This window comes from Helicoverpa armigera, chromosome 13, assembly GCF_030705265.1.
Source record: "Helicoverpa armigera isolate CAAS_96S chromosome 13, ASM3070526v1, whole genome shotgun sequence".
NCBI lineage: Eukaryota > Metazoa > Arthropoda > Insecta > Lepidoptera > Noctuidae > Helicoverpa > Helicoverpa armigera.
This window is the reverse complement of record NC_087132.1, coordinates 325,238-353,229: the sequence shown is the minus strand read 5'-3', so window position 1 is coordinate 353,229 and position 27,992 is coordinate 325,238. Positions and strand designations below refer to the sequence as shown.

Genomic DNA, 27,992 nt, shown 5'->3' with positions numbered 1-27,992 from the left:
CAATATATTACGTGACCCGTCTCGGCTTCGCACGGGTGCAATTCTGATACTGAATAAGTACAACTATTACGGGATGTCCTTATAAATAAGGTTTACCGATTTGGATGGAGAAGGTCGGGAATAACCGTGATGATACGTCATTAACAGTCCCAGTCGCGCGTTATCACGGCCAGCCCGCTCTGATCGATATCGACTACTTCGGGACATTTCTTAGCCTCCCATAGGTTCCCTTGCGGGCACGATAAGCGGCGCCTAACAACTGATATGTTTACTACACGGGAGACATTCATTCATATCTCTCATGATATACGTAGATTACACATAACTTAATGTAATCTTAAATCGCACAATTTTCTGAGAAATTAATCAAAACATTTTGTAAACATCACACTGAACGGGTGATGGGGTCGCGGAAAAATAACAAAATATTATATGTTGGTTTTAAAAGTAACAGATATGTTAATCCAATTTCGTGATACTTAAAAATAAAAAATATACCTAGCCAAGTACTTAAGTTCAGTTTAGTTTCAGTTTATTGCAATAATGATAATGTAGTACTAGTAATAGCAGCCGAGGTCGCCACACACACAGCCCGACCTGGGTTTCCCAGCATTCGGCATTCCTACTGACACAATGTAAAGTGTGCATTCAATGAGCACAGTTTTGTGGTCACCTAGATGTAATACTATACCCATTTGTAATCTACAGACGGGATAGAAGATTCCTTAATCCTGTGAACAAGTTATTTGCAGTGTTGTGGATATTGGACGTGCATTTACGATCATCGTAGACGTCGGTCGTGTAAACTAATTGAGAATCGGGTTGCAGATCATTTGCGGTGCCTTTAGTGTTGCATCTGTTGTGTTGGTGAGCTTACGGCAGTAACTCAGTTAAGTGCTGCCCCAGATTTATTATAATTAGTTCATCATGCCTCCCACGGAATAGTAGGTATTGTTTCATGATCATGAATAATTAATTCAATATTTATACATAACTTTTAGGTACCTAATCATATAAATAATTGTGGTGACGATGACATCAATAAACTGAAAAAAAGTTAGCGCCATCTGTTGCATCAATTTCGAACTGAAGAACTGAACGATGAATAATCACGAAAGCTGTGCCCACTTCACAGGATAAGTATCTGAATATTCTGTGTTATACCAACTGTAATACACTTAATACACACACATACACATACATAGTATATATTTATTTTATTGATATTTATTAGTTAATAGTGCACGCTCGGTGCAGCTGTTGGTCGCGAGCGCGACGGCCGAGTGAGCGGCGCGAGAGCTTCTCGGAAAGCGTTTTCCTCGTCACCACGGCGCGGGCGCAGATCGCGCTGACGAATCCGCGACGTCACGTTAGTGACGCGCCGCTCGCGAATCTTAGTGCTAGTATAAAAACGCAGGTGTTCGCGCGCCGCGTCCCCTAGTGTCCGAGACGTAGCGCTTGCAGGGACCACGACAAGCTGGCGCCTCGCAATGAATACATGGACTCCGACCTGGACGAGTCGGGGGAGGACAGCAGCGTGCCCGCCGGTACGTGCCTCTGTGCTAGTGTTGTGTTGTGCCAGTGATCCTCAGTGACCGACGGCTCCGAGCCGATCCTGTTATGGTTTGTTATCAGTGTTGTCAGTTCCCTGGCAGCGTGCTCGGAACTGCCCTGGAGGTGGTCTCTCTCCTAGTGTAGTGTTGTCCGTACAGTGACCGTATGTACCTATATCGAATAAGGAAATTTCTATTCATTGTTTACACTGTCGTGGTAGTTTTGTTTACACAACATAGTACCTAATATCGGTTATAGTTAATTTACTGATGTTCAAAAAGTCATGTGTTTAAAACTGAGTAGTTAAAGTCTTTAAGGTTAAGAGTGTAGGCAACTATCTTATAAAAGTGATTTTGAGAACTTTAGAAGATTCATACATCATTGCAATAACAAACTAAGTATTACAAAAAAATATTTGATATATATGGTAAGTAGGTATGTACTTACTTAACACAGTGTTCTCAACTTATCAAAAGCCTAGGAGTAAAAATGACTTGTTTAAAAAAACAATCCTTTATTTACAAATTCAATTAATTTTTGGAATCTTTTGCATACAAAACTGTAAGTAAATAGGTAAGCTCTGTGTTTAATCAGACGGGTGAACGTTTGTTCCATTTATAAGGTTTACGATCGGCGAAGCAACATTTAGGCCTACTTGGGCAAATTATGGCATCTTAGACACTAGAATATATTTTTATTATTGGTGACAGGGAGTTCTTAAAAAATAAGGTAAGTTTATCTATACTAAGTAGCTCTACATTATTTTGATTCCCATTTTCATAATAACTTAAAGTTAAAAATGTATTGTTGTAAAATGTAAAGTTAGTAAAGTTACTGGCAGCCATAGTATCGTAGGCGATAATCAATACTAAACTACAACTCAGACTAATCAAAGTGACCATCACTGTTGACAACTGCAACTTTAAAGAAAATAAAGAAAAACAATAAAGGTCACTTCAGTGGGTAACAGAAGTGCACCATCTTTGTATCATTAACTCTTAATAAAAATATAAAAAAACTTCACAAAACACTGAAAGGTATTTATAAAATAAAACTTATGAAATGGCTCTAGAAGACAGTGTCTGCAAGCCTGTAGACTGTGTTTATTTTGCCACCAACTTCTACCTCTAAAACCACGTCAAAAGTATTATTTAGTCCCTTTCGGTGTAAAAATAGATTTTTCATTCTATGCTTTTCAGTTTTTGGATCTAAAAGTATCTATTAAATACCCACAGTGGCAGTCGTAACCCATTATTGTGGAGAGTCCTTACCAATATGAACAAAATGTGCCTACAGGACAGACAAGGTATATTACTATCACTCATTATGTATAATGAGGAGTTCCCTTGATATTCTGTCGTATCAGTCATCAGGTAAGGTGCAAACCTTCATGGTCGTATATAGACTAATTCGATATAAATATAACATATGATATAATATCAAGTTTTCATCCTATGTGTGCCTACAATTTTCGAGAGTTGCCCACCATTTCTTAAGGTCTCCACCTTCAGATCCTGACCTGGTGACAATGGGCCTTTACTGCAAGTACCTATACTTCTTCTTATAAAGAAAGAATTTGTCAAATCGGTCCAGGCGTCTTCGAGAAATTGAGTAACAATACAAAAAAACTATATAAAAAAAAAAACTTTAGAACCTCGAACCTCCTCCTTTTTTTTTAAGTCGGTTGTAGAAGCACAGCGTCGGGACTACTCCGCCACGCGCCAAAGTTCTTGGTGAACAACGAGACGAACTTTGTGACGAAATACACACAGTTCTTGGAATAAATAAAAAATAACACTAAAGCTTGACATTGAGATTCACTACATTTACATTTTAATTGGACATACCTAAGTCAGTCAGCACAAGCAATAATAATATGGAGACGACAATAGATGAAAAATCATTCTAAAACATGTAAACAACAAAAATGTGCTCCTTTGACGTCCGTAATGCACTTATGACCTTTTCAACATTAAACAATCTATTATATTTAAAAAAACTTAGCTGTGTCTAATGTTTCATCATCGATGGAATCATCGGTAGCGAGGATATTTGAGCTGAAGCGCATCTGTATCTAGATATACTTATTTAAGTTTCAATCTTTACTTCTGTCTCTGGATGTGAATCTTGAAGTCTTTCTTTATCATTCTCATACTGTCCCACACACGTTAAACTGTAGATCCCGGCTGTCATAGAACATCCTTGGCAGTCGTTACGGGTAGTCAGAAGCCAGTAAGTCTGACACCAGTCTAACCAAGGGGTATTGGGTTGCCCGGGTTACTGGGTTGAGGAGGTCAGATTGATTTGATTGTCATCATATATTTCCCGGCCATTAACAACGGGAGAGTAATATGCACTCTTTACACACTTGACGGTGTTATGATGGGAAAGGTCATTATGGTGAAAAAATAAACTATTTGTGAACTAAGAGGAAGTACCAATAAAAAAAATATCGTATTTAGTATCTAACTTTGATGATAAAATGGAATGGGGTAAAACGTTTGTTCTTCACCATTCCTTCTAAGATATCTTACCATAACACTAGGAACCGGTGAAAGGGGTTTTTTGATGTTTTCACCAATGTGATTTGACGTGAAGAAGTGCTTATTTAATAAATGAATTTGACATTGAATAAAACTTATAACAAAATAACAAATACCTATAGCGACACATTTCGTTGTGTACGCGTAAATATTTATTTTCAATTAACTCGCATTAGTCACATAGTTAAATATAGAAATACCGAGTCGATATCTTTTCTCTCAGATAAAAACAATGACGTGTCAATAGCCGGTAGATATTATTGTCTACACTGTTAAGACATGTCACTGATAGCAGTGACTCCTAATCGTGTATCAGTATCAACACAGATTACTATAATACTAGATAGTTACTATGGGTAATAACTGCATATAAATCGGCACGTGTCATGATACTAATGATACTATGTACTTTACATGTTCAATAAATAAACGCATACAGAGTTGCCTCCCACGGTTCCAATCGCATCCTAAACGAACTACTTCACGCATCCAATCAGTAGCTATAGATAGCTACGTGATACTTTTTTGTTTATTTAATCGGCCAGTGCAGCACCTATAGAACCGGTTTCAATCAGTTCAGCCATTTACAAGTTTTCTGCTTAGTAACAAATTATTCAGTATTATTTACGTATAAATCCAACGTAGAACCAAAAGCTTCGGAAAAAAGGTTGGTACAGGCAAGTGCGAATCCTATTTGAATAAATACAAATAGGCAGTTTATAGCCGACTTTTGAAGTACCTAGTTATGTCAGGAAGCGCGGCAACCGCAGCGAACGCCTACGCGTTATGTAATAATGACTAGGCTACGATAGTCGTAGGCTACGCTGCTACGACGTGCTACGACGCCGCGGCTAATTACCACTCTAACAGATATTCAACTCTTTTGTTTTTGCTTTGTTGATTACTGCTGTGTGATATTTGTTGATTATCGTCATAATATGTATACATGTGTGTGTTGTTTTCGCAATTGATTACTATTTTAAAATAGGAGACAAATAATAGGCGTCATGATATTGTAATTCTAATTACTTCGTCTTTTAGATAAGCATAAATTATTGGACATGTAGTTACTTATTTTATTTCAACAAAACATGTTAAAGTTGCCTAAATAAATATACATATTGGTGGTTGTGAAGCCAAATCGTAATTAGGTTTCGTTAATAAGAATTTAAGGGTTTTGAAACAAGTTTAAAATATAAAAGTCTGTTCTCTGAGCAGTGTTGTCAGAAGTAGTTGAAGTTAGATGTTCACAGGGAGGAAACAATAATTAAAGGCCTATGGAAACTTTTGAATGATTAGAATTTCTGAACTTATAGTAGTATACACTAAATAGATGCCTGATGCAATTAAATGAAATTTCGGCCGCAGCAAATTGGGAGAAGAGGAGGCCTACATCCGGCAGTTAGTTCGTAATGTCATGATACTTTTGACTTGCCAAGTCGAGGACAAGCGTACATCTTGCAGTGACCGATCCAACAAGAGCTAGTGACGATGATACAGTCTTACTGATATGATAATGGTAATTCCTGACGTTGCAGATCCAGAGAAATGGGACCGCATGGACGTGCTGCGCTGCGTGCGCTGGGTGGCGCGCACGTTCGGCGTGAGCGCGCCGCGCCGCCACCTGCTGCCCGACTGCGGCCGCGCGCTGCTGGCGCTCACCGAAGACAACTGGCTGCAGGTAACAGCTCCCCAACAATAACACACACGTTTTTTGTAACCCGCTTATATTAGCTTCACTTGTAACTATGTATGTAAGAAAATCTTAGAATCTTTATTTGACCCACTTCCCGGACCTCGATTAGGTTGAAATTTTGCACACGCTCTGAGTTCTGATGAAAATACATGACTAGTTCCTACTAATAGCTATATATTTTTTATATTCTTGTACCAGTGTTGAATGTCCTGTTTTATCAACTGAAGTTTTTTTACATAGCTTTCATTATAAGAGATGAAAGTATAGATTAATGTAGGTATAAATAAACTGCATACAATCGTCATTGCATTGAACGCCAGTCCACTTCACTACCTCACAATGCATCCATTTTGTGCAGCAGTCTAGTTTACTGACAATAAAGAACAAAAAAATCTTACATTTTAGTTTTTAACTTGTAGTTTTTGTGTAGTGAGTGAAACTGACGTATTTCCCCCATCGCAGTTTGCTGAGAGGACCTCGTGTTAGCTAACTTACCGAAACTAATTGACCAGTAGGTGACATACACCGATTCTATCACTCTCTACTGGACATACTGTTTTTTTCTAAATGTCTGAAAGCCTCGAGTAGATAGCTAATATAGCTATACTGAGTAACTATACTAATGCAATTGCACAGTCTGTGACTGTCTAAGATGACTAAGTAATTTTGCTCCTAGAACCGTTATGCTGAAAAAAACACATAGCGGAATCAACTGCGTTCTAATCATACTATCACATGAGCAGCATGAGTTGATCTTATGACGTTTACTGTAAAGGGTTTCTTAACTTATTTATTTCGCCATTTGTTGAGTACATAATAAGGACAAACCGTGCATTTAAGGTTAATGTTGTGACGCAGGTATGCGACGGCAGCGAGCAGTCGGCGCGCATCTACCACGCGTACCTGCGACACGCGCACGCCGGCGCCACGGGGCAGCCGCCGCCCGAGCCGCTGCCGGAGCACCAGGCCTCCACCAGCACGCCCACGCCTGAATATAGTGAGTACTGCATTAGATACTTACTACAGCGTCCTCTTGCTGTGCCCTTCAGGGTTCACAATTGTATCAACTTTTTTTATATTTACACCATTTATGTAGGTGCATTGCTAACTTGCAACCTTAAGGAAAAGTGTAACAGGAGCGCATAAACCTTCGCTGTATAACATATGTAATAACATATGTATTATAGTGTAGTTAATCGGTAGACCACTAGAGTTACTTATGCGTCTACAATGTGGTAAAAATGTTATGCATGCATGCATTATTACACCACATTAAGGTGAATTACAGGTTTGGCCATTCGAAGTGTCTTCCTACGTACACATTTTCGCGCAGTTTCCATTATTCACGTACCTAAATATTGAAAAAAAGATACATTAGAGCACCTTAAATATGACTTGAAATCAGCGCCATCTATTGGCGACAAAGAAGTCGTGACTAGAAAGCGCGCCAAAAACTTATGAATGGATGTGCGGTGAATGAGTCACTGGCGAGCGCGTTCCATTCATCTCTCACGGTTACTGACTCACAAATAGTTTCTTAGAAAATAACCATAATTGCAAAACTGTTTTTTCACTGTTAAATTAATCACTTTTTTGTGAATTATATTCTTAGATGTAAATGGTACCTATAAATGTGGTCCATGGATACAAGTTCAACAATCATGAGGATGGCTAAGTATGTGGGTCACCTGTTTTTTGGGGTCACCGCACGCTAAACTATGCGCCTGCGAGGAATGCATTCTACCTATACAAACCATTTCTATATTGTTTTGTCGAATCCTGTCTGAAGTTCTTTTCTTTGGCTTTTTGTAGTACCAACTCTACTTTTTATAAGGTTGTAAATTAAGGATTGCATGGAATTTAACGCTGATGAAAATAATACTCATACACAGGGTCCTCTGTTACTGTTCCAAATGGACTGTGATGCATCTGACCTGTAATACAGTCTGTCGCTATCACATCCCCCTGGGAACGTCGAGTTAACGCAATCTGCCCCAAAACGTGGAGCGACCTATCTTAATAGATCGCCTGCGCAATCACATCGGCCATTAACCACTGATAGCTTTCTAACCTTCATAATAGCGCTATTGCATTTCGAATTTGATTTGATATCATACATCACTCTTCAGGTATTTGGAATAATATATATTTTTTGAATAATTCTACTAATGTGTTTATCACGTTGGAAGCATTAAAAGCACGCGCCAAATTGTTTTCGTGTTTGACAACGTGCCAACACATCGGCATGCGTTCTTTGATGATGTGGCTGATGAATATTTGTCAACGTCACGTATTTGCACATGAGGAGGTACATCCGCTTTCTATGGTAAAGATACAATAGGGTAGTGTCCAGGGTCGAAATAATGAAATAATATTTAGTCCGCTTTTTAGATAATCAAAAAATATTGGATACGTATTTTTTCTTTTTTTAATTAAACATAAAATGACAAAGATAATACACTTCAAAAATTAGGAGTGGGGGCCTTTTACGTCAGTGTCCTGAAAATTGTAGCAACTTGTGACGTCACACTCAATTTTAACACGCTATATCTTAACAAGTTCTGATCCAATTTAAAAAAGAAAAAATACGTAGTAAGTTTTAGTTATAGTTATTTAGTATATTGTTATTTGATATTTTTGTTAGTTTTCAATGTTTGTTGTGCACTTTTTAATCTACCCTACCACTATCAAATCTCTCCATGGCTTTAAGGTTGGCTGTAAGAGAACCCAATTCTGGGTTAAGCTCGCCATTGTACATAAACTGTCTTTATTATTTTTTAATATGTATTGTTAAGTGTGCAATAAAGAATAAGAATAAGAATAAGAATAAGAATAAGAATAAGAATAAGAATAAGAATAAGAATAAGAATAAGAATAAGAATAAGAATAAGAATAAGAATAAGAATAAGAATAAGAATAAGAATAAGAATAAGAATAAGAATAAGAATAAGAATAAGAATAAGAATAAGAATAAGAATAAGAATAAGAATAAGAATAAGAATAAGAATAAGAATAAGAATAAGAATAAGAATAAGAATAAGAATAAGAATAAGAATAAGAATAAGAATAAGAATAAGAATAAGAATAAGAATAAGAATAAGAATAAGAATAAGAATAAGAATAAGAATAAATAAGAATAAGAATAATAAGAATAAGAATAAGAATAAGAATAAGAATAAGAATAAGAATAAGAATAAGAATAAGAATAAGAATAAGAATAAGAATAAGAATAAGAATAAGAATAAGAATAAGAATAAGAATAAGAATAAGAATAAGAATAAGAATAAGAATAAGAATAAGAATAAGAATAAGAATAAGAATAAGAATAAGAATAAGAATAAGAATAAGAATACGTATCGCTTAATTTTGGACAATCTACAAGACGGACTAATTATTATTTTTTAGGAAACTAGCCTATTAGTTATCACATTTTCTCGATCAGAGAAAATGCACCCAAGGAAGGAGTGTAAGAGATAGACTGGCGGCGGTGACACCAGGTCTTTGAATTGACTCTCATTTACTTAGAGATAAAGATACTTGTCAAGAAATTAGGTCCTGTAGTTATATACTTTCTATTTATTTTTCTTATTTTTATTATTGGCGAGTATGTATCAAGTTATAATTGCAAAACTGACTGAACTTTTCGCATTAACAGCTGTTGACCAATTATCAAATGTAAAAATTCGCCGAAAACTCGTACAGTCATTTGGCGATTTTGTTTTGAACTTGGCATCTCCCTGGAGATTCCCCGCGTTCCGGACTGTGGAACATATTTGGCGCACTTGGGTAGATCGTTACTCACCCGTTGATTCACTAGGTTTTCACATTAAACTTATTATGATACAAAAAAATTGATACAAAGTGATGCTTCAACTGCATTGATTGAATTGAAAGTGCTGAAATAGTTTCCTGTATCCTACAATATATTGCCTACTTACACAAAGTAAGGTACAAAGAACGTTTGAAACAAACACCGAATTAAGTTTGTTGGCCAAGATGTAGCTATACAAGACATCATTTTAACACACAATTGGAGCACGAATTCCATGAAAACTGGTCTTGCTGTAGTTGCTTCATAACTTTGACGTATTTGCCGATACCTTAAAATAAAAAAAGTAAGATTCATAAGGTTATCCGCTGTAAATGATTCAACTGGCACACGAACATAAAACAAACAAAATGAATAAGAGGAAAACTCGTCTGCAAATCTTTTTGAAGATATCTCGTGTACCTGGTGCTTGGGTACCTAGGTAACATAAACACGTAAGACAACTGTAATGTAATGTTGCAGATTTGACACAATAATTTGGACACGTATCGAGTAATCGTTGATTAAGTGTGGTGACTAAACGAAGCAATAATTCTTAAAACTAACTTTCTCTGAGTTGAGACATGCCTGTAACGAGCCGGATCTGCGCGCGAGCACTAGTGCTGCGTGCCGGTGCGGCCGCACGAGCTGCCCGGCTGCCGGTGACTAACCCTTCATCTTACACAAGATGCTTGGCCTCCTAGAGTACTACGCCGGAAGTGAATCAATATTTACTCGGAAATGATAGTGATTCAGTGTTCCGGATTGAATCACTATCATCTCCAAACGCTGCATGAATTAAAATCTTAGCTCGTGAGTAATAATGTTTATTTGAGATTGCGCGCGCACGTGGTACATAGTTGTGTATGAGTAACGCGCAGGCGCCGCTGTCGCCGCGCATGCGTCGTGGGAGACCACTGTTATGTGTCACTTTGCACAATATCTGCTTATCGTGTTATTCCTCTGGTATTACATCGACAGCTGATAATCAGCTATTAAATAAGTGTGAATCACTATGTAGGTACAAACGAGCATATTATGTATAGAAGGAACGACTTTGTGTGTGACAAACCTGTCTGTTGCCAACCACTAATGTATGAAATGACTGACACTAAAAGTAAACTTAAAATTGGATGATGAATAGTAACTTTTTCATATTTTTTTTAAGTTTAAAAAAACATATGTGAAATGTAACAAGGAAGCATAACAGTCCCGTCTGCTTCTCTTTGAAAGTCTCGATCGAATGTATTTTTTCTCAGACAAAGTTCTGTTACTCCTTAAAGCTCATATAATTCACAGGCTTGTTCAACAAAATGCCTGCCGCATCAGACACATTTAATGTCATTAGCGAATTAAAGTAACATAAAACATTCACACATGTTTAGCACGACCCCAATGTGCCTCTACGTTTTAATCTGACTTTTTTTATTATTTGAATGTTGTAAATTGGTATAAACGACATAAATATCAACGCTGTTAGTTTGTTTAGAGCTGGCTTGTCATTGGCGGGCTGCTCAGCCGGAACACTCCCACACCACACACGAAGACTTCGCAAATATAAACAGCAAGTAAATTACACTTTTTGTGGACGTTGATAGAATGTTTAGCAAAGTGAAGTTAGCAACTTACGGCACAGGGGTGACCTCGGCCATAATGGCGTAATCGAGAGCTCGAATATGTACCCAACTTACGCGTGACCATGCAATGTCGTTCGAAAAGAACTTTTAAAATAACTCAGGCATTTTGCATAATAAATTCGTTGTCCTTAAACTGGTTGAGATTGACTTCTTACGGACGAACTTAAGCTAAGTACTATCTTTTTTTATTTATGTAGGTATACAGAATTACCTGCACAATATTTTTATGCAAGCAATGTACGCCTGTCACGCACATGTGGTATTGTGTGGAGGGTGAGCTAGTGGCCCACAATCACAAAGCTTGACCAACTAGCTAATAGGTTGAATAATAATTTAGGAAGCAAATATCGATTAAATCTGAAAGCATTATCGTGTCATAATTGTGAGGAAGTGGTTCGTGCAACATGGCGGTTATTCTAAATTAAAACGGTTGAGATGATGGCGGCAGAGCGCACATTCGGCGCTGTTCTAGGAAGCGCGGGTGATTCGGCAGCGGCGCGGCGGCGCGGCGCCTCCGCTTTATTACATAATTGAAAATAACAAGCGTTTAGGACGCCAAGTTTGGCAACCGCGGGCCATAGGTTAACGACGGACTAGACGATATTATTACAAGCGAGCTTAGCCAATGAGAGGAATACGATTACAATAGAGCAACCCACTGCATTAGGTTACTTTGTTCGACGCTGTACATGTTGTTTTTTTTCAAGTAAATAAACCATTTTGGTAAGACGCCAAACAAACCACGATCATACCTATACTTAAAAAGCTACGTGTGCGTAAAACTAAATAAGTGATGCACCTCGCATCTGATCGTAGGAAGTGTGTGGTCAACCACAATGTCGATAGTCTGTACGCTGTAGTAAATCGTTGGTATTTTCCAAACTCTGCGGTGTGGGATATCCAAAGGTCGTAGGTACTGCTCTTGACTTTTAATATAAAGAATGTAACGTAATACCTATTATAGCTATTATCAGAATTTGTAAAAACAACGAGCAAGCCTTACCAAGATTCTATTCTATTCATGGTAAGTACTTACATCTGTTTAACTATAATGGTTCATGAGATGCAGTCTGGTGACAATCGAAAAACGACAGACAAATAGCAAAGTTTTAGTAAGGTCTCGATTAAATTCCAAGGTAACAGATAATAACCCTCAAAATCATCACCATTACCTACCATTGGTCACAGATAAAACACACAGCCTTTTTGTAATTGTTCAAGATGGAGTCACGTCTTGTCAGGTCTCATATTCACGGAGGACTTGGCGGTCATATTAACATTAAAAATAAGACAAAAAACATTCAATAGGTAGGTACCTAATGCTTTAGAAACACTTTATTTGGATACAACTTAGGTACCTACCTACCTAGGTACGTCTATAATGTCAACTTAATACCTATTTAAATGTTTAATCATTTTTAATAATGAATAATGTGAAATATTAATAAATACAGTATCTAAGCGAATAAAAAAAACAATGAAATGTTTCCCTCGCGAGACGACACCGCGTCGCGACGGGGCGCACATTAGCATCAGGGTCGGGGGTTGCAGCCCTCTGCGACCTGTCATAACACGGGATTTGTATGACGAACAGCCCTCGACGAGGCTTACTTCACTTACCATGGTTTACAGACTTGCTTTATTACATAATTTAAATTCAAGTATGTCTATAACTAAGTCCTGACTTTCCCGTTGGTTGAGTGGCCCCAAAGTGCGACTGTTACGCAAACCAAACGTACTTATATTAGATTCCGGGGTCAGGCCGAAATCGCTTTGTGACCAGTCAATTTATTTAGATACAAATTATGCGCAAAATATTAAAAGTCGAAATCGATCAGAGCGAGCTTCCGGAGATATCGAAAACTTTTGTTTTTTTTTGAAAAACTACTAGTTTTGTCAAACATTTTAGAAACCAAAGTCGTAGATTATTAAATTATCAACAAAATTAGCAATATGACATTTTCATTAAAATCACCATTCCAAAGATATTATGTATAATATACAATTTTTAAAAATAATACATATTGCCATTATTTGTTCATTTCAGTCTCTTCAACAATAAATCGTTTCAGAAAAAGAAAACTAAACCTCGACCTTTTTTCCTCGATTTTATTTGGAAGCTCACACTGAATCGATGTGGACTTTTATATTTTCCTATCTCCAATTGCCGTGCAATTAATAAAATCATGTACTTAAGCAACTAGATGAAGCGTAGGTAAACTAGGGAGTCATTGATATGACTGCAGTCTTTAGAATATCAGAAGCGACCACTATCTTTGGCAGAAATATGATAAGCCGATACAATATTTACATCCATTTCTGTATAATAAAGCATGCCTTTACAAGTTACCTAGCCTAAACCTTCCATACCTACTCCGCCTATGTTTCATAATAACTTATGGCTTTGAAGGTGTGACTATTATTATGTGCAATAGCCGGCAGGCCCAGCACTAACACCCGTATTTATAAAGAAGTAAAAGTAAGTACTTGAGTAAAAGTAATTACTTAAGTAACGATTTGTCTTCTATAGATAAGTAATTGGTCAAAGTTAGAACTGTCAAAAGTTAGAATTCTCAGCCAAGTAATAGTCACCATTTCCTTTACTAAAGCACTACTTTGACGTTATTTGAATAAAAAATGGACACTTTGGATAGTATCGAAGCGGTTTTTGCTGTTGTAGACAATATAGATGATAATATATTAGAGGAGATAGAAGTTGCTGTGATGTGGATCCATTTCATGACTATTCGGAAGATTGTTTTAAAAAGAGATTTCCTTTCACCAAAAGTGTTGTGAGACATGTTATTTTACCATCTAAAAACCATGGGGTTCTCTTTTTACAAGGTTTTTTCGATGACGATTTTAGTACATAAAAAGCTTAACTTTTCTGATTGCTGTTCATTAGAAGTTGTGCTTAGGGTAAAAACTTAACACTCAGGTGTGTGTCTGTTAGCACTATACAAGAGTGACGGTTTAGAGCTGACCTGATGATGGAGAAGAGAGAAGGTCAAGGGAACTCGGCAATGGTAAATATCAACTACCTCGTGTTTGGGCTTATATTATTCGTATTGAGGAGAACTTTTCACTAATGCGAATAGTGACTAAAAAGCTAAAAAAAAATACATTTTTTTTTTATTAACCTTTGCCAGTTCAGAATGTTACATATAATAGGGAAACCTCTTCAAGTAGGTAAGGTCGGTACTTAATCGTATCTGGAGTGGTTCATGTCAATAGTGCAATGGGTGGGGGTCAAACTCAAGACCTTTTAATAACCAGGCAAACTCTGTAACTATGGTGATATTACTATTGGCATGTATAATGTTAATATACTTTATTTTTTATGGTCCTTTAAGTAAATAATCTCTAAAATCAACATAATCTATTTTCGACTACTACTTAAGCATTTGCTCAAGTAAGTAACGTGTGTTACTCAACTATAGAATGAGATTTTGTATTTAAGAATTCTAACCATAAGTAATGACTTAATTAAGAAATTACTTAGCAACAAGTAATTACTTCTTTATAAATACGGGTGTAACTGTATAGCCATAGCCTAGAGTCATAGTACAGTAAGTTTTATGTAATCTGCGCTTTAGTACAATAGCGGCGGCGACTGTGGACACCTGTCGAGATGTGCTCCAGACCGGATTCCTCTGCTTTCACATTCCCGCCGTGAATCATCGCGGAATGCGCCGTGAGAACCGCTCGATAGATACCCGGGACATTGACTTTCTTGCTATTTCTACATATACATACGTGCTATTACTAATTAACGCTACGAGATTTAAAGACACTATGACGCATTTGATGTTTCAAAGTAAGTTTCAGATCGTGGAGAATGTTATGGGGAAAGTTTCTGCAGACGCATCGGCATCGTCGCCATTCGTGGCAACAGCTCAAATTATCGAAGTAAATCGACGACATGATAAGATTATTACTTTTTAGCGACCTCAGTATTATATCACAATGGCTCTAGTAGTGTCTCAACTAAGTCAAGGATACTGTAGTGACCCAATTTCCAATCCTCAAAAATCACAAGAATTTAAAACAGTTGGAACATGGTGACAAAAAAACGATCCCACATATTTAAACAGCCGATACCGGTACTACGGCATATTTTGGTGAAGTCCATCATTACTGATGATGACTCACGGCACTGGTATTACATAATTAGCATTCCGCTCCATAAACGTAAAGTTAATCACTCGATACTAAATTGAACTTCAATGAACTTAATATGGGATATTTACAATATTAAATCCAGACGCATTTTTGTATATGGGGCCTAGACTTCTGAATTGTCCTAGGTTACATAAATCTCGTCATCAACGTAGGTAATTTGCTTATGACCGCGATCATACCAGATGTTGAATTTAAGTACTGTGGAAGTAATGCTCATAGAGATGATCAACGGTCAAGGTATTAACAGTCAACTTCTCATTACTTCCTAATCATTTTTAGCCAGGGGCCAGCATAGTTCATTTGATATGTCCGGATGTGTCGGGAAACAGGTTGCTTTGTGACGTGTGCACTAAATGTTAAGCTGAAGATACGATAGCACTGTGACCAACACAGGGAAAAGAAAGACAATAATATTAATCATCATCTACAATTTTATTATCATTTCTACTTCTATATTAAGAATAATCTTATCTCCGCTAAGTAGTGTAAGTATTTATAGTGTTATCGCAAATACTCACCTAATTTAACTACGATTAGTGATCTTACCTGGAACTGAAATAGATAGTATTCCTAGTATCAGGAGATTGAAGATATACCTATGTATCATCGTACCACTATCACTAAGCGCCGCTTACACTGATAAGCTTTCCACGAAAGGAAAAAAAATACAGCTGTAAGAGTTTTTACGCACTGACCTTTATTTACTGTCTATTTTGTCACCCGCGTTTAATTTTGCAGTCGCTAATACTAAAACTTTGGTATAAGCGTGATACGTAATAAGTATGCAAATGCTACGTAGTCTAGATAAGTCAAGGGGAGTCAGAGTTTTAGCACATAGCTTGTTTGTTTAGTACTTCACTTTGTTTTCGTGGTCTGGTTTCTCCCATTCTTACTTTTCTAGTTCTATCCCGGCTAGATCCTGTTCTGAATCCATTCTATGAACCAGTTAATTTAGACTTCAAACTTTTGGCACTCCGATGTAACCTTTTCTATCTAAGTGGGTGATGTATAAATGATGAAGTTGATCATCCTGTCCCCGTGGCACCTCACTTTGGTAGGAGCCGCGGGGGCGGAGGGCGCCGTGGTCGCGGGGCGGAGCGCCACAGGCCACACCTGCCCGTCGCCCCGCCTCTCGGCCGCTCTCAAGACTTCAGACGCGCCGCACCGCCCGAGCCACAAGAGCCAGAGTTAGATAAACTCATTTACTTCAAGCTGTCGTCGATCATTTAGTCTGACAGGGCATTGGGGTGATTTCTTATTGGCGACATTGGGAATTGTCAGTATGACCAGTAGTGACCGAGAAATGGTAGAGCAATAAATCTTTGGTAAAAATTCTGTAAATACTGATATTTATATGTGACTTCTTTTTTTTTTTGTGAATGGCATCTCGCAGTTCAGCCTAGGAGGCTGTTGACTGCTTAACCGGTCAAATCCCTGTGGATGCCTGTGACTTCTTTTAACCTTACTACAACTTATATAGGATAACGTATCAAACTCAAACTCAAAATCGTTTATTCAAATTATGCTGATAAATCAGCACTTTTCGAACGTCAAAAACAAAAGACAGCCCCAAAACGCCCACCCTTCACCACTATATTACTGAATATCCGTTTTATACTCGTACTTGAAGAAAAACAAGACCAACATGTACTTACGGTTCGAAGCGTAACTAACGCAAAGAGTTCGATTCGCTACGGCGTAGCACTGCGCCGCGTCGTAGCAACCGCTAAACCAATTCTGCCACAGATCAATTAAGTACCCATTTCACAATTTCCTATCGGTCGCTAGCAAAATCGCTGTCGCTTGTATGTTGCCCCACAGGCGACAGTTCTAAGAAGGAATGGTATTGTCCGCCATCATTGATCCCGGGCTGAACGCAACCGCAGACAGCCGCCGCCTCCGCTCTAGACATTCACTTGTTACAGCTATTAGACGATCAAGGATTTTTATATTAGCACTTGTTCTACCGAACATTGTTTGCTTTTGAAATAACTTATCGTGGGCGGCGCCGGCAGTAGCAATGTATAAATTCGTGGAAAAAAAAAACAAATAATGACTTTTTTGGCTTATGCCAGCCAGCAAAATATGTATATCATCACAAATTGATTTCATTCTCAGGTAGGTCTCAATCCCCTCAATTATACCTAAATTAAGTACCATTTGGCAATTCACTTAATGTAATAACGACATCGGGCAGTATTGAGTCATGTATTGACCGCAGCTTTACGAGCTAATGGCGACCTCACGTTATTGCCCGCACGGACCTCAATTAATTTGTGACACTTCGATAATTAACGACTCATAAAATAAGGGACCGTGATTCCTGTAACCGATCACGTGCGGTCCGGATGCGGAGGTAAATACGGATTAATATATTTTATTGGTCCTCTCGGAACCGCCTCCATTGTGTGAGGTATCTTCGATTAGTTACTTGGTAGGTCAGGTAGGTATTCCTCTTACCTACGTCGATTTATACAACTAAAAGATAATACGATGAAATATTAATGGAGTTTAGATGTATACAATTTGCATCTCATCGTATCAAGATTTAACTACCTACTTACAACATGCTGAAAGAAACCTATTCAATCAGGCAACTACACACTGGGCAACAAGATCAGAAGTCTGACAAGTGTTCGTCTTTGCTTATCAATCACGACGATAAATGACCCGGCGACCTGCCCTCGCTATCATCCCCGACACCGTCATTACTTGACCTGTCTCAGGGGCCCGGGTCGCGCTGGGCCCCAGGGGCGCGCTATATTGGCCGCGCGCCGCGGGACGCCATGCATTATGCATGGCCGGCGCGGTGGCGCATGCATTATGGAACAACCATCTACTTATCTGGCTTTTCATTACGTTTTCATTGAATTGTTTTTTTAAGTAATGTGTTCATTGTTGATAATATGAACTCTCTGATACCGATCACCCAGCGATATAAAGAGCAAGGGTTAGGACAGTAAAATTGGGAATACTTAGCTTTTTTCTGCCACTTGAATAAATTTAGAATTTTGTTTATCTATTGTAGTAGACCAGACAACTAACATCAGTTTTACCAGCGATGAGTAGTTCAGATAGATAGGCATAGGGATATAAATCGTGTAGTATAATTTTAACCTTTTACCGATACGAATAAAACACTTCGCTTACACCACACACGATGTTTAACACTTGTGATTAGGTATACTGGGAAGTTTCGATTTGATGTTTGCTATAATATGTGTAAAAAAAATTGCACCCAAAACATGTAAGAGTCTGATTATTATTTTAACACCTTGTAACAATATCTTTGTTTTGTAAACCATGTTTTCACAAAATAAATTATCTTTTATCCACTGGACTACTCCGCCGCATGTCCTGCCCACGCTCTTGGCCTGATTCAAAAGTTTATCTTATGTCATGTGTAACACCACCAAAAATATCTGAAATCCTAATTAAATGCATATTCAGTACGCGGATGTTTGTGTTCGCCCTGCATTGTTGGACGATGCTGTGTTCATCAAATCTGTTTGTTCGCTGCTACCTCCACGCAAGCAATATTTTACCTCAATACTACTTACGCACGCGGGACCGTTTATACTCTTTAACTACTTTTATACCTAGTTATCGCGTAGGTTTGCAAGGAAAACGTACGTACTACTTAGAAATTAATCTATAGTAGCATGCGTCAGCAATTTGTGAATGATTGATAAAGATTATAATGTTTGAGCTTGTAAGAATGTCGGTCTGCACACGAGACTAGAACAAACTGCTACAGCTAACGTCAGCAATAAGTTCTTAATGTCTCAATCAGTCAAGATATTGCTGCGATAACCAGTGCAAGTCCTAACTAGGAGTTGACTGGGTAATGGGAAAATTAAAGGACAACACAATCGCACCATTCTTTTTGTAGTGATTGAGTCAGTTTTCAGACCTGGTTATTATTTGGGTAAAGTTAGAAGCAGTCATTTAAACAAATAGATCCAGTTTTTTCCAAATTTATGTATGTTAGGTATACGGCTTCTAAAACCATTTTCAGTAGTTATAGATTGGTTAATAAGCTACGGCTTAGCAAATCATACACCGCCGTCGTTCACGTTTGGCCTAGAACGCCTAAAGGCGCGTACGCACGTACGAACACGAACATAGCGAACACAAACACCAGACCCGAACATTTGGTTCGTACGTATGGACGGCATATTCGAACACGAACGCAAACATAGTTCGAGTCGAGTTCGCGAACAACAGTCGTGAACTCTATCTTAGTAGCCATGACGGCGCCGTTGGAAGTGGTCGATTGTGAAGTTATTAAAGCGCTTCGAACACCGTCCATACAGAACACACTACAAGGATCGCCGCGAACATGTTTGACGAACAGAGTGTTCGATGTTCGATAGTGGTACGCACGTGCGAACCAAGTTGTTGCATATCATGTAACGCAACAAATTTGTTCGTACGTGCGTACGCGGCTTAACGTCTTGGTCCTCTGCTTTATTTAGCAGTCAATTCAAGCACAGATTTCATTCTTAGTTAAGTACTTTATCGAAGTTTCGCTAACCATTCAAATAATCGCTACACTACACTTAAACTAAAGCCACAACAAGCATGTAATATCAAGACGTTTGTGTCTCGGAGAGCAGTAATCTGGTCGGAGCACTCCGGCATTGTTCCACCGCAGTCGACTCCCGCCACTGCCGGTGATATTGCATGTCTCGCGACTTACCGGCTCAGCGCTCAGCGTGACACGCCGTCACCCTCACAGGGGTTACACTGGATTACAGCTGTCAAGTGGATTACTACGTATTACGCAGTAATTGTACAATGAACAGCTTTCATTTGAATTTAATTAAATTTAAATTAAAGCATTGAAGAAACCAATAAGAATAAGATGACTGTAATAGCACAGATTACTAAATAGTTACTGTAATAGTCTGATTCCTCACTATGTCTACTAACATAGAATTTATTACCACTTCTGTACCTTAGTTTTACACAAAGTAATGTAATGTACAAACCAATTCATTCATCGTTTGCTGTAAAAACTGTTTTGCAACTTTAATTACACAATTCATGTTCATTACTTAGTTCGTTAGAAAGTCGTCACTTGTGATTCACAGTTGTCACCGTTTCACTTGACTCACACACACACACATAGCACGTAACCTGTAATATAATCAGTAGACGGTTGGAGGTCCGTTATTTATTCCGAGCGCAGTATATCTGATCTCCGAGCTGCCTGCTCCCCGCCCGCCCCGGCGCCGGGCGGGGGCGGCGCCCGGCGCTGTCGCCACACTCGCGCGCTTCCGGTGCCGCATCCGGCCGCATATCCGGCTTCCGTGAATTTCACTTTTTTTTGTAGTATTCGAAGTATGTGATATAAAATTATAAATCCGAGCACCGGCAGTACAGTAGTGCATTTGCTAATATTTCGTAATTGTGTACTTTTTGGTTAATTGTATATTTAATTGATAGTTATATATGTAGTGATAAGTGAGTTCAGTAGTAGTGCACGATGAGTGATGCCGCGTACAGTACAGTGTCAGCACGATGTGAGCGGCGTCAGTGATGCTGTGGCTGAGCTCCGGCGAGCATCGCCGCTTCCAGCATCTCTACCACGGTGAAAAATTATACAATCCACACTTAAATCATCACATCTTAGAACTTCTCTGGATTTTTGATAAATAAAAATTAATTTACCGTCGGATTAGGTACACAGGTACATAAATAGCTAGTCCAAAGAATAAGACAAGTCTTGATCACGGGTCGGACGTCGCGCCATAGGCAGCTACTTTGTTAATTGACATTAAAAGAATATAGATAGTTTTAGCCTCTGCCTGTATTTTCAGAGTAAATAGTAAGTTTAGTAACAATAACCACTGTATTTTTTTTTACCTATAATATTATAGGTACAAAATAAACTAATAAACAAACTGTTTCAATAGCTAAGCTTTTCAGAGAAGATATTTTTCAGGACTTTTTTATTATCTTACCTATTGTACTATGAATTTTACACTTTATTTCTATTATCGCTAGCATGAATCGCCACAGCACTAGTACCTAATAATGTAACATAGGTAGGTATAGGTATGCTAAGAATGTAGTTAGATCATTTTTCTAGAACCCATCATTTCCTGATCGAAGTGACCGACTTACATCCTTATTAGGGTTCCGTAGCCAAAATGGCAAAAACGGAACCCTTATAGTTTCGTCATGTCCGTCTGTCCGTCTGTCCGTCTGTCCGTCTGTCACAGCCGATTTACTCGGAAACTATAAGTACTACAGTGATGAAATTTGATGGATATATGTGTTGTATGAACCGCTACAAAAATATGACACTAAATAGTAAAAAAAAGAATTGGGGGTGGGGCCCCCCATACATGTAACTGAGGGATGAAATTTTTTTTTTCGATGTACATACCCGTGTGGGGTATCAATGGAAAGGTCTTTTAAAATGATATAAAGTTTTCTAAAAAACATTTTTCTTAAAGTGAACGGTTTTTGAGATATCAGCTCTCAAAGTCGTAAAAAGTATGTCCCCCCCCCTCTATTTTTATAACTACGGGGTATAAAATTCTAAAAAAAATAGAGGTGATGCATGCTAATTAACTCTTTCAACGATTTTTGGTTTGATCAAAGTATCTCTTATAGTTTTTGAGATAGGTTGATTTAACTGTAATTTACGGAACCCTTCGTGCACGAGTCCGACTCGCACTTGGCCGGTTTTTTATTTTTTCGGTTCAATTCGTCGACGTGACGCGCAGTGAGGATGAAGTAATGCATCACATCATCGGGACTATGTCTCATAGTATTATACAACTTACTTAATGCAACCACTTAGATAAATCGAGAGATTACGACAGTGTGTCATTTCAATAATTGCATAGTTACGTCTCTCAACTATAAACATACTAGCTGAAACCAGCGGCTTCGCCCGCGTGGTGTGTAATATACCAAATACGTCCAGCCGTTTTTGCATTAAAGCATAACGTACATTCTCACAAACTTTCACATTTATAATATTAGTAGGATAAACAGTTTGTCATCTGGTGTGACAAGGTCGTTGTCCGTCTGACCACAGATAGTAGATACGGCTGTCGGCTAGTTCCTGAATCGAACAATAGCAGGATATATCTCGGGTTTACCCAGTCAGTTGCGTAGGACGAATTATAATGTAGTTATATAGAAAGATTTTTTGCAATTTACCGCAATTTTGTTATTTAATTATAATAAGAATAACGTATGTAAATAAAAAAATATTTATTCAATATTGAGCTGCGATTTAGATACCAAATAAGTATGGCCATTGGACAGTAAAAAAAAAGCATTGTTCTCCTACAGACAGTTCACGGCACATAACTTGGCAAGAATCGTTACACGAAATCTGGTCGTATTGCTTACAGAAACTTGGCTACTAAAAAATAACGGCAAAATCCATAATGCTAGTACATAAAAATGCACAAGCAATACAATTATTTTTGTCACTAAATGTACTAATCAAAGAATCCACATCCTCGTCAAGGTATCTCTACCAGAGATGCCGGGGATCTCTGCCGGGGCTGCGGGATTGTTCGAAAGAGTTAGAGCCCGGTACATACGGCCTACGCAAGGAGGCGATAGATTTTTTTATTTTTGTTATCGGAAAAAAGGTAACAGTGATTATTTTTAACCGACTTCCCAAAAAGGAGGAGGATCTCAATTCGTCGGGATTTGCTGAAATTGTTCGTCATGTGAGTTGATTTGCTTGTGGTCGCAGATCCGTATGGCGCGCTGAGCGGGTGCGCGCGCGGCGCGGGCGGGCAGGTGCAGCTGTGGCAGTTCCTGCTCGAGGAGCTGGCGGCCGGCGCGCCCGGCATCTGCTGGGAGGTACCTCAACACTCATACTCATATTGTCTTAGCTAACTCTTTTTAACACGCTTGTATGAGCTTCACTTGTAACTAACTATATATGTAAGAAAACTTTGGAATCTGAATTTGACCCACTTTCCGTTCTTTAGACAATATTAATGTCTAGCTAATAAACGTCATTACAAATCCATTACCTATGGCGGTCTCCCCAATATGGCGGACGTGCTAAAAGTTAATAAAAAGTAAAATTAAAAAAGTTCATTTTTAGTTATTTATTTTGGCCGCCCATCCGGGTGGATCGAAATAAAAAAACCATATTCGATATACAAAAATCATAAACACAATTTTATTTTTTTATGTTATCTTGAACGTGTTTTGTTTAGTATTTGTTTATATGCATAGTACCTATTAGTGTGTTAACATTCCTGTTGAACCCATAAGGAGAGATCGACAATCACGTAAGCCGTGACTTAATATTTGTTGTTAGAAGAAAATTCTGATCAGATCGACACCAATTAGATCAAGAAAATGATGTAAATAGTGCCGTTAGTTCATTAGCTTTTGTTTGTTTGTAATATGAGGTGTTGTGTGCTGCAGGGTCCGCCGAACGAGGGCGAGTTCCGTCTGTCGGACCCGGACGAGGTGGCGCGGCGCTGGGGCCGGCGCAAGCAGAAGCCCAACATGAACTACGACAAGCTGTCGCGAGCGCTGCGCTACTACTACGACAAGAACATCATGAGCAAGGTACCTGCCTGTTAACACGGAGAATTCAATTAAAAAGTGGACTGTACAAAAGGTCCCGGACAAACATTAATATCTTAAGAGCGGTTGTGGGGTCCGGGCCGGTGCTGTGGCATCGCTCGCCGCTGCCCGCTAGCTGATGACGCGTGACGTGTGCACGCCGCCACTGCGTGATGCTTGTTGGCTTCGCTTCCTAAAAGTATCCACCTACTGCACTAACTCTTCACTATTTCTAAACTATAAAAATGAATTGCAATGTACTTAGGTACTTAGTGGTGCTGACTTTGTAACAATGTGAGTACGCACGTATATCACGCAGTGTTTGCTCCGGACTGCCAGGTGCTACGATTGCTTCTGTAGAAACATAAAAAACCTGATAACAGATAAGTCGGGCTTGTTGACTGTCGTGCTTACTATTTGCGTCATATTATCGCGCTTGACGTACAACAACTGACGACGCCGACATCGTACTGTTTATTTTAATTTAGTTAGTTTTACTAGGAACTAAATACAGCATTAGTTGTTAGATTTTTTCTTGATCTTTTTTGAAATTTTCAAAATGATACTCATAAAAATGTTAATTGATCATTGTGTCTGTGGAGGGTGTCAGTACTGTGCTTGTGTCGGCAGGTGCACGGCAAGCGCTACGCGTACCGGTTCAGCTGGGCGGGGCTGGCGGCCGCGTGCCAGGCGCAGGCCGCCGACGCGCCGCCCTACTGGCACTACCTGCCGCCCGCCGCGCACGCGCACCACGCCCCGCACACCGCGCACCCTGCACCCTCGCTCCCGCCGCCCACCACCAGCGCGCAGTAGCGCTACGACACAGCTACGACGGAGAAAGTGCTACGCCGTAGCGCGTAGCCAGTTACGTAACACGACGATATATGGCTATTCAATTTGGTGATAGTGAAATGTTGGCAGTGCGATATCGGTGTGTATCCAGTATGTACCAGTGTATCGTAATAGGTTCGTGATTCCTTCAATGTTCGCAGGTAAGAGCTACGGAAAAGTACTTTAACTTGAAATCACGAGACAAGAAACAAATACCTATTTTCAGATTTTCAACCTCATTTTAGTTATTATCATATCATATTGTACCATTTCAATTTTTTTTGTTACATCGTCTATCAAAGCAATCAAGCAATGGTAATGTAAAGTGTAAATAATTTAATAAATCCAGTGATGTACGTAGTCACATAATATGAATAATCTTCGTAGGTAATATTGTGTGCAATCACAAATACTTGTGGTAACCGGAACGATTGTAGTTATATACTAATTACTCAGATCTTAAAGTAACTCAGACACATCACATTGTATTACACTCTAAACGTGTAGAAATGTTAGTGTTATAAAAGGAACATAGGCACGTAGTTAGGTGGTTATGTTATTCCATGCTTTTGTTATTGTTGTCGTCATTGTTATTATATGTACACGTGCTTGTGAGCTTCTCGTGTTAGACAAGAGTTTTATGCATTTTGATTTTCCTTTCTAGCAAGTAAGCATAAATAGTGGTTGCTACATCTGTTATTTTCTGTGTAGAAGCTATCTTTACACTTTTACCGAAGTTGCTTTCATGAAAATTACGTTACTTCCGTCCGTAAGTTGCAAGAAATTACTTTATGTGACTTACGAAGAGGTTTTACATTTGCAAAATCATAAGTTGATTACGTAACGTAAAGGAAAACATTTCAAGGAAACCTGGACTAAGACTGAAATCACCCGCGTTGAGCGAGCTGGTGATTAATGCTTAATCCTTCTGCGTGTGAGAGGAGGCCTGTGCCCAGCAGTGGGACGATACAAAAGGTCGATGATGATGATTGATGTAAACTGCTATGTGAATGAAACTTACGATGTATTTCTTTCTACTTCATTATCTTATCAAGTTTAAGTTTAAACTTTCATTTGAATATTGAAACCCTTGTTACTTAATTCTTTAAAAGCCTGAACGGTGTTAATGTTACCTTTCCTAATTCTACTTACTTTTATAGATATTAACTATTTCCTTACTTTAGTATTGTAAGACCTAGCTGTAGCTATTTAGTAGGACAGTTTGTCTGTGACACAAATATATGCAAGTTTTATTTCTTTACGCGCTCAGTATTCTCTTAACTAGTTTTACATTGTTATATCATGCGATCAATATATTATGTACATAGTACATTCCTGTGTAATACATAGGTAAACGTGGTGAGCATATCGCATGTTTTTTTTTGTACTTTTGTCTGTCAATTATATCTTTGTTCTCCATCTCCATATAATAATCATTATCTGATTAACAATATGGTTTATTCACAAAATATTTACATTAATATATACAACTTAAAACTAATACAGTGCATCAAAAAATTGCTCCTCATCGCTGTCACCGGGTAATGTACCCAAAAGGCTGGCACGTTGGATGGCAATGCTCAACCTCTTCGCGAAATAAAAGCCAAGTCTTTGGGTCCCAGGCGCTGGGAAATATCCCTGGCAAGAAGGCGGGCGCTCATTATCTGATTATTTATAGCCTGCATTCATTCATTATTCTTTTAATGTTAGCTGCTAGTGAAGACCGAGCACATATTAGGTACTCTTAAACAGTTGTACAATACAATTCAATAACATCACAGTAATATGCATTTTTTGCTTGTTACGGCATAATGTAAGCACTAGCACGTAATTAGGAATAGGTTTCATAAAATAACGTCACAACCAATTAAGTAACTATTTTTAGAGTAGATGATTAAGGCAGAAATGTTGATTATTTTAATGGCTTTTTTATTGTTAATGTATTATTATGCTCCAGAGTCATTACTTGAGAGATATTAACTACTTGTAATATTATGATCAAATTGTATAGCAAAAGAACCAGTAGTAAAGAAATGAGGTTCTTAAGAACTTCCCCTGATCATTCTGTTTAAGTAAGTATACGTCGTTATGTGCCGCACTGTTTAATGCTGAGCAGGTTAATGATACATTTCCCTAGCTAAAAGCAACAAACAAATGAACTTGTCAACTTGCATAATAATACTAAAGGTTAGTGGTTGCTACATCTGTTATTTTCTGTGTAGAAGCTATCTTTACAATTCTTATTTTTATGTAACTTTTTTTAAACATTGTTTAGTTTATTTGTTTCGCAGACTGTTTGTGTTTTTTCGTTTGTTTGTCTATGTTCCTAGACTATGATGGGCAGTTTTTTCACAATCCAACTCCAATTGCCGAAATCTATCAATGTCTCGAGTACTCATAAATTTAGTTTTATAATAATAAATACTGTTTGTACGATCGTGAAAAAATTGTGTTAGTGTTCGGCCGCAAAATATCAATATTTGCACATACCTACTTCATGTAAAACAATGTATGTTTGTTGTGAACTTTGTATAAAATAATAAATTCCTCTTTATATAATTCTGTGTTGGTTTTATTTAGTTTCCTAGTTGCGTGGTTCCTGGTCAGATCATCGTGTGAAAGGATGTCGCTTATCTGCGAATGTTATGCACTCGAGTGTGTCTACGATAGTTCAATGATTCCGTCTGTTTGTTCTTCATGTACTCAACTTAATTATAAGCCTTATTAAAACAAGTAAGTATACCTCATTATTAAATTCACATACAAACTCCAAGAACTAAGAAAAATACAGCAAGTTATAGTCACTTGCCACCGGTGTGATGAACAAGCATTAGTGAGCTAAAAACATGTGAAAGCGAAAGTATTGCATTACAGCGTTATTTAGACATTATCTAAGGATTATGTTGCCTAAATTAGGTATATTTAGTTAACAGAGGAACTTGTAATATTTATAATAATTCGTGTACAAAAATACAATGTAGCGAGTTGTCCTTGCGAGGGCGGATACCGCGCCGATAGCGTGCCCACGCGCAGCGCCACCCACAGAGGCGCTACACTGGTGGAGTTGGCAACTATGTATTCAATTAAAAGTCATTTGTTCAAAGTAGACTGAAAATCAGCACTTTTTGCAGGTCAAGTTTACAACTTCTTATGTGTTTTTGGTGGGAAGAAGAAAG

General features: G+C 38.3%; 1 protein-coding gene across 1 annotated transcript; it reads left to right on the top strand.

Annotated features, from left to right (window-relative positions):
• Positions 1 to 1,247: 1,247 nt before the first annotated feature.
• Positions 1,248 to 27,378, top strand: LOC110376886 (DNA-binding protein D-ETS-6). Its single transcript, XM_049840430.2, has 6 exons — positions 1,248 to 1,547; positions 5,636 to 5,778; positions 6,652 to 6,790; positions 23,153 to 23,262; positions 23,842 to 23,988; positions 24,616 to 27,378. The coding sequence occupies exons 1-6, from the start codon at positions 1,499 to 1,501 to the stop codon at positions 24,796 to 24,798; spliced, it is 771 nt and encodes a 256-aa protein (XP_049696387.2). The 5' UTR covers positions 1,248 to 1,498; the 3' UTR covers positions 24,799 to 27,378.
• The last annotated feature ends 614 nt before the right edge of the window (positions 27,379 to 27,992 follow it).

Excerpts from the sequence above, each read along its gene's own strand:
- LOC110376886 (XM_049840430.2), top strand. The coding sequence starts at position 1,499 with ATGGACTCCGACCTGGACGAGTCGGGGGAGGACAGCAGCGTGCCCGCC. Across the intron at positions 1,548-5,635 it reads GGACAGCAGCGTGCCCGCCG|ATCCAGAGAAATGGGACCGC; the intron begins GTACGTGCCTCT and ends CTGACGTTGCAG. Across the intron at positions 5,779-6,651 it reads CCGAAGACAACTGGCTGCAG|GTATGCGACGGCAGCGAGCA; the intron begins GTAACAGCTCCC and ends GTTGTGACGCAG.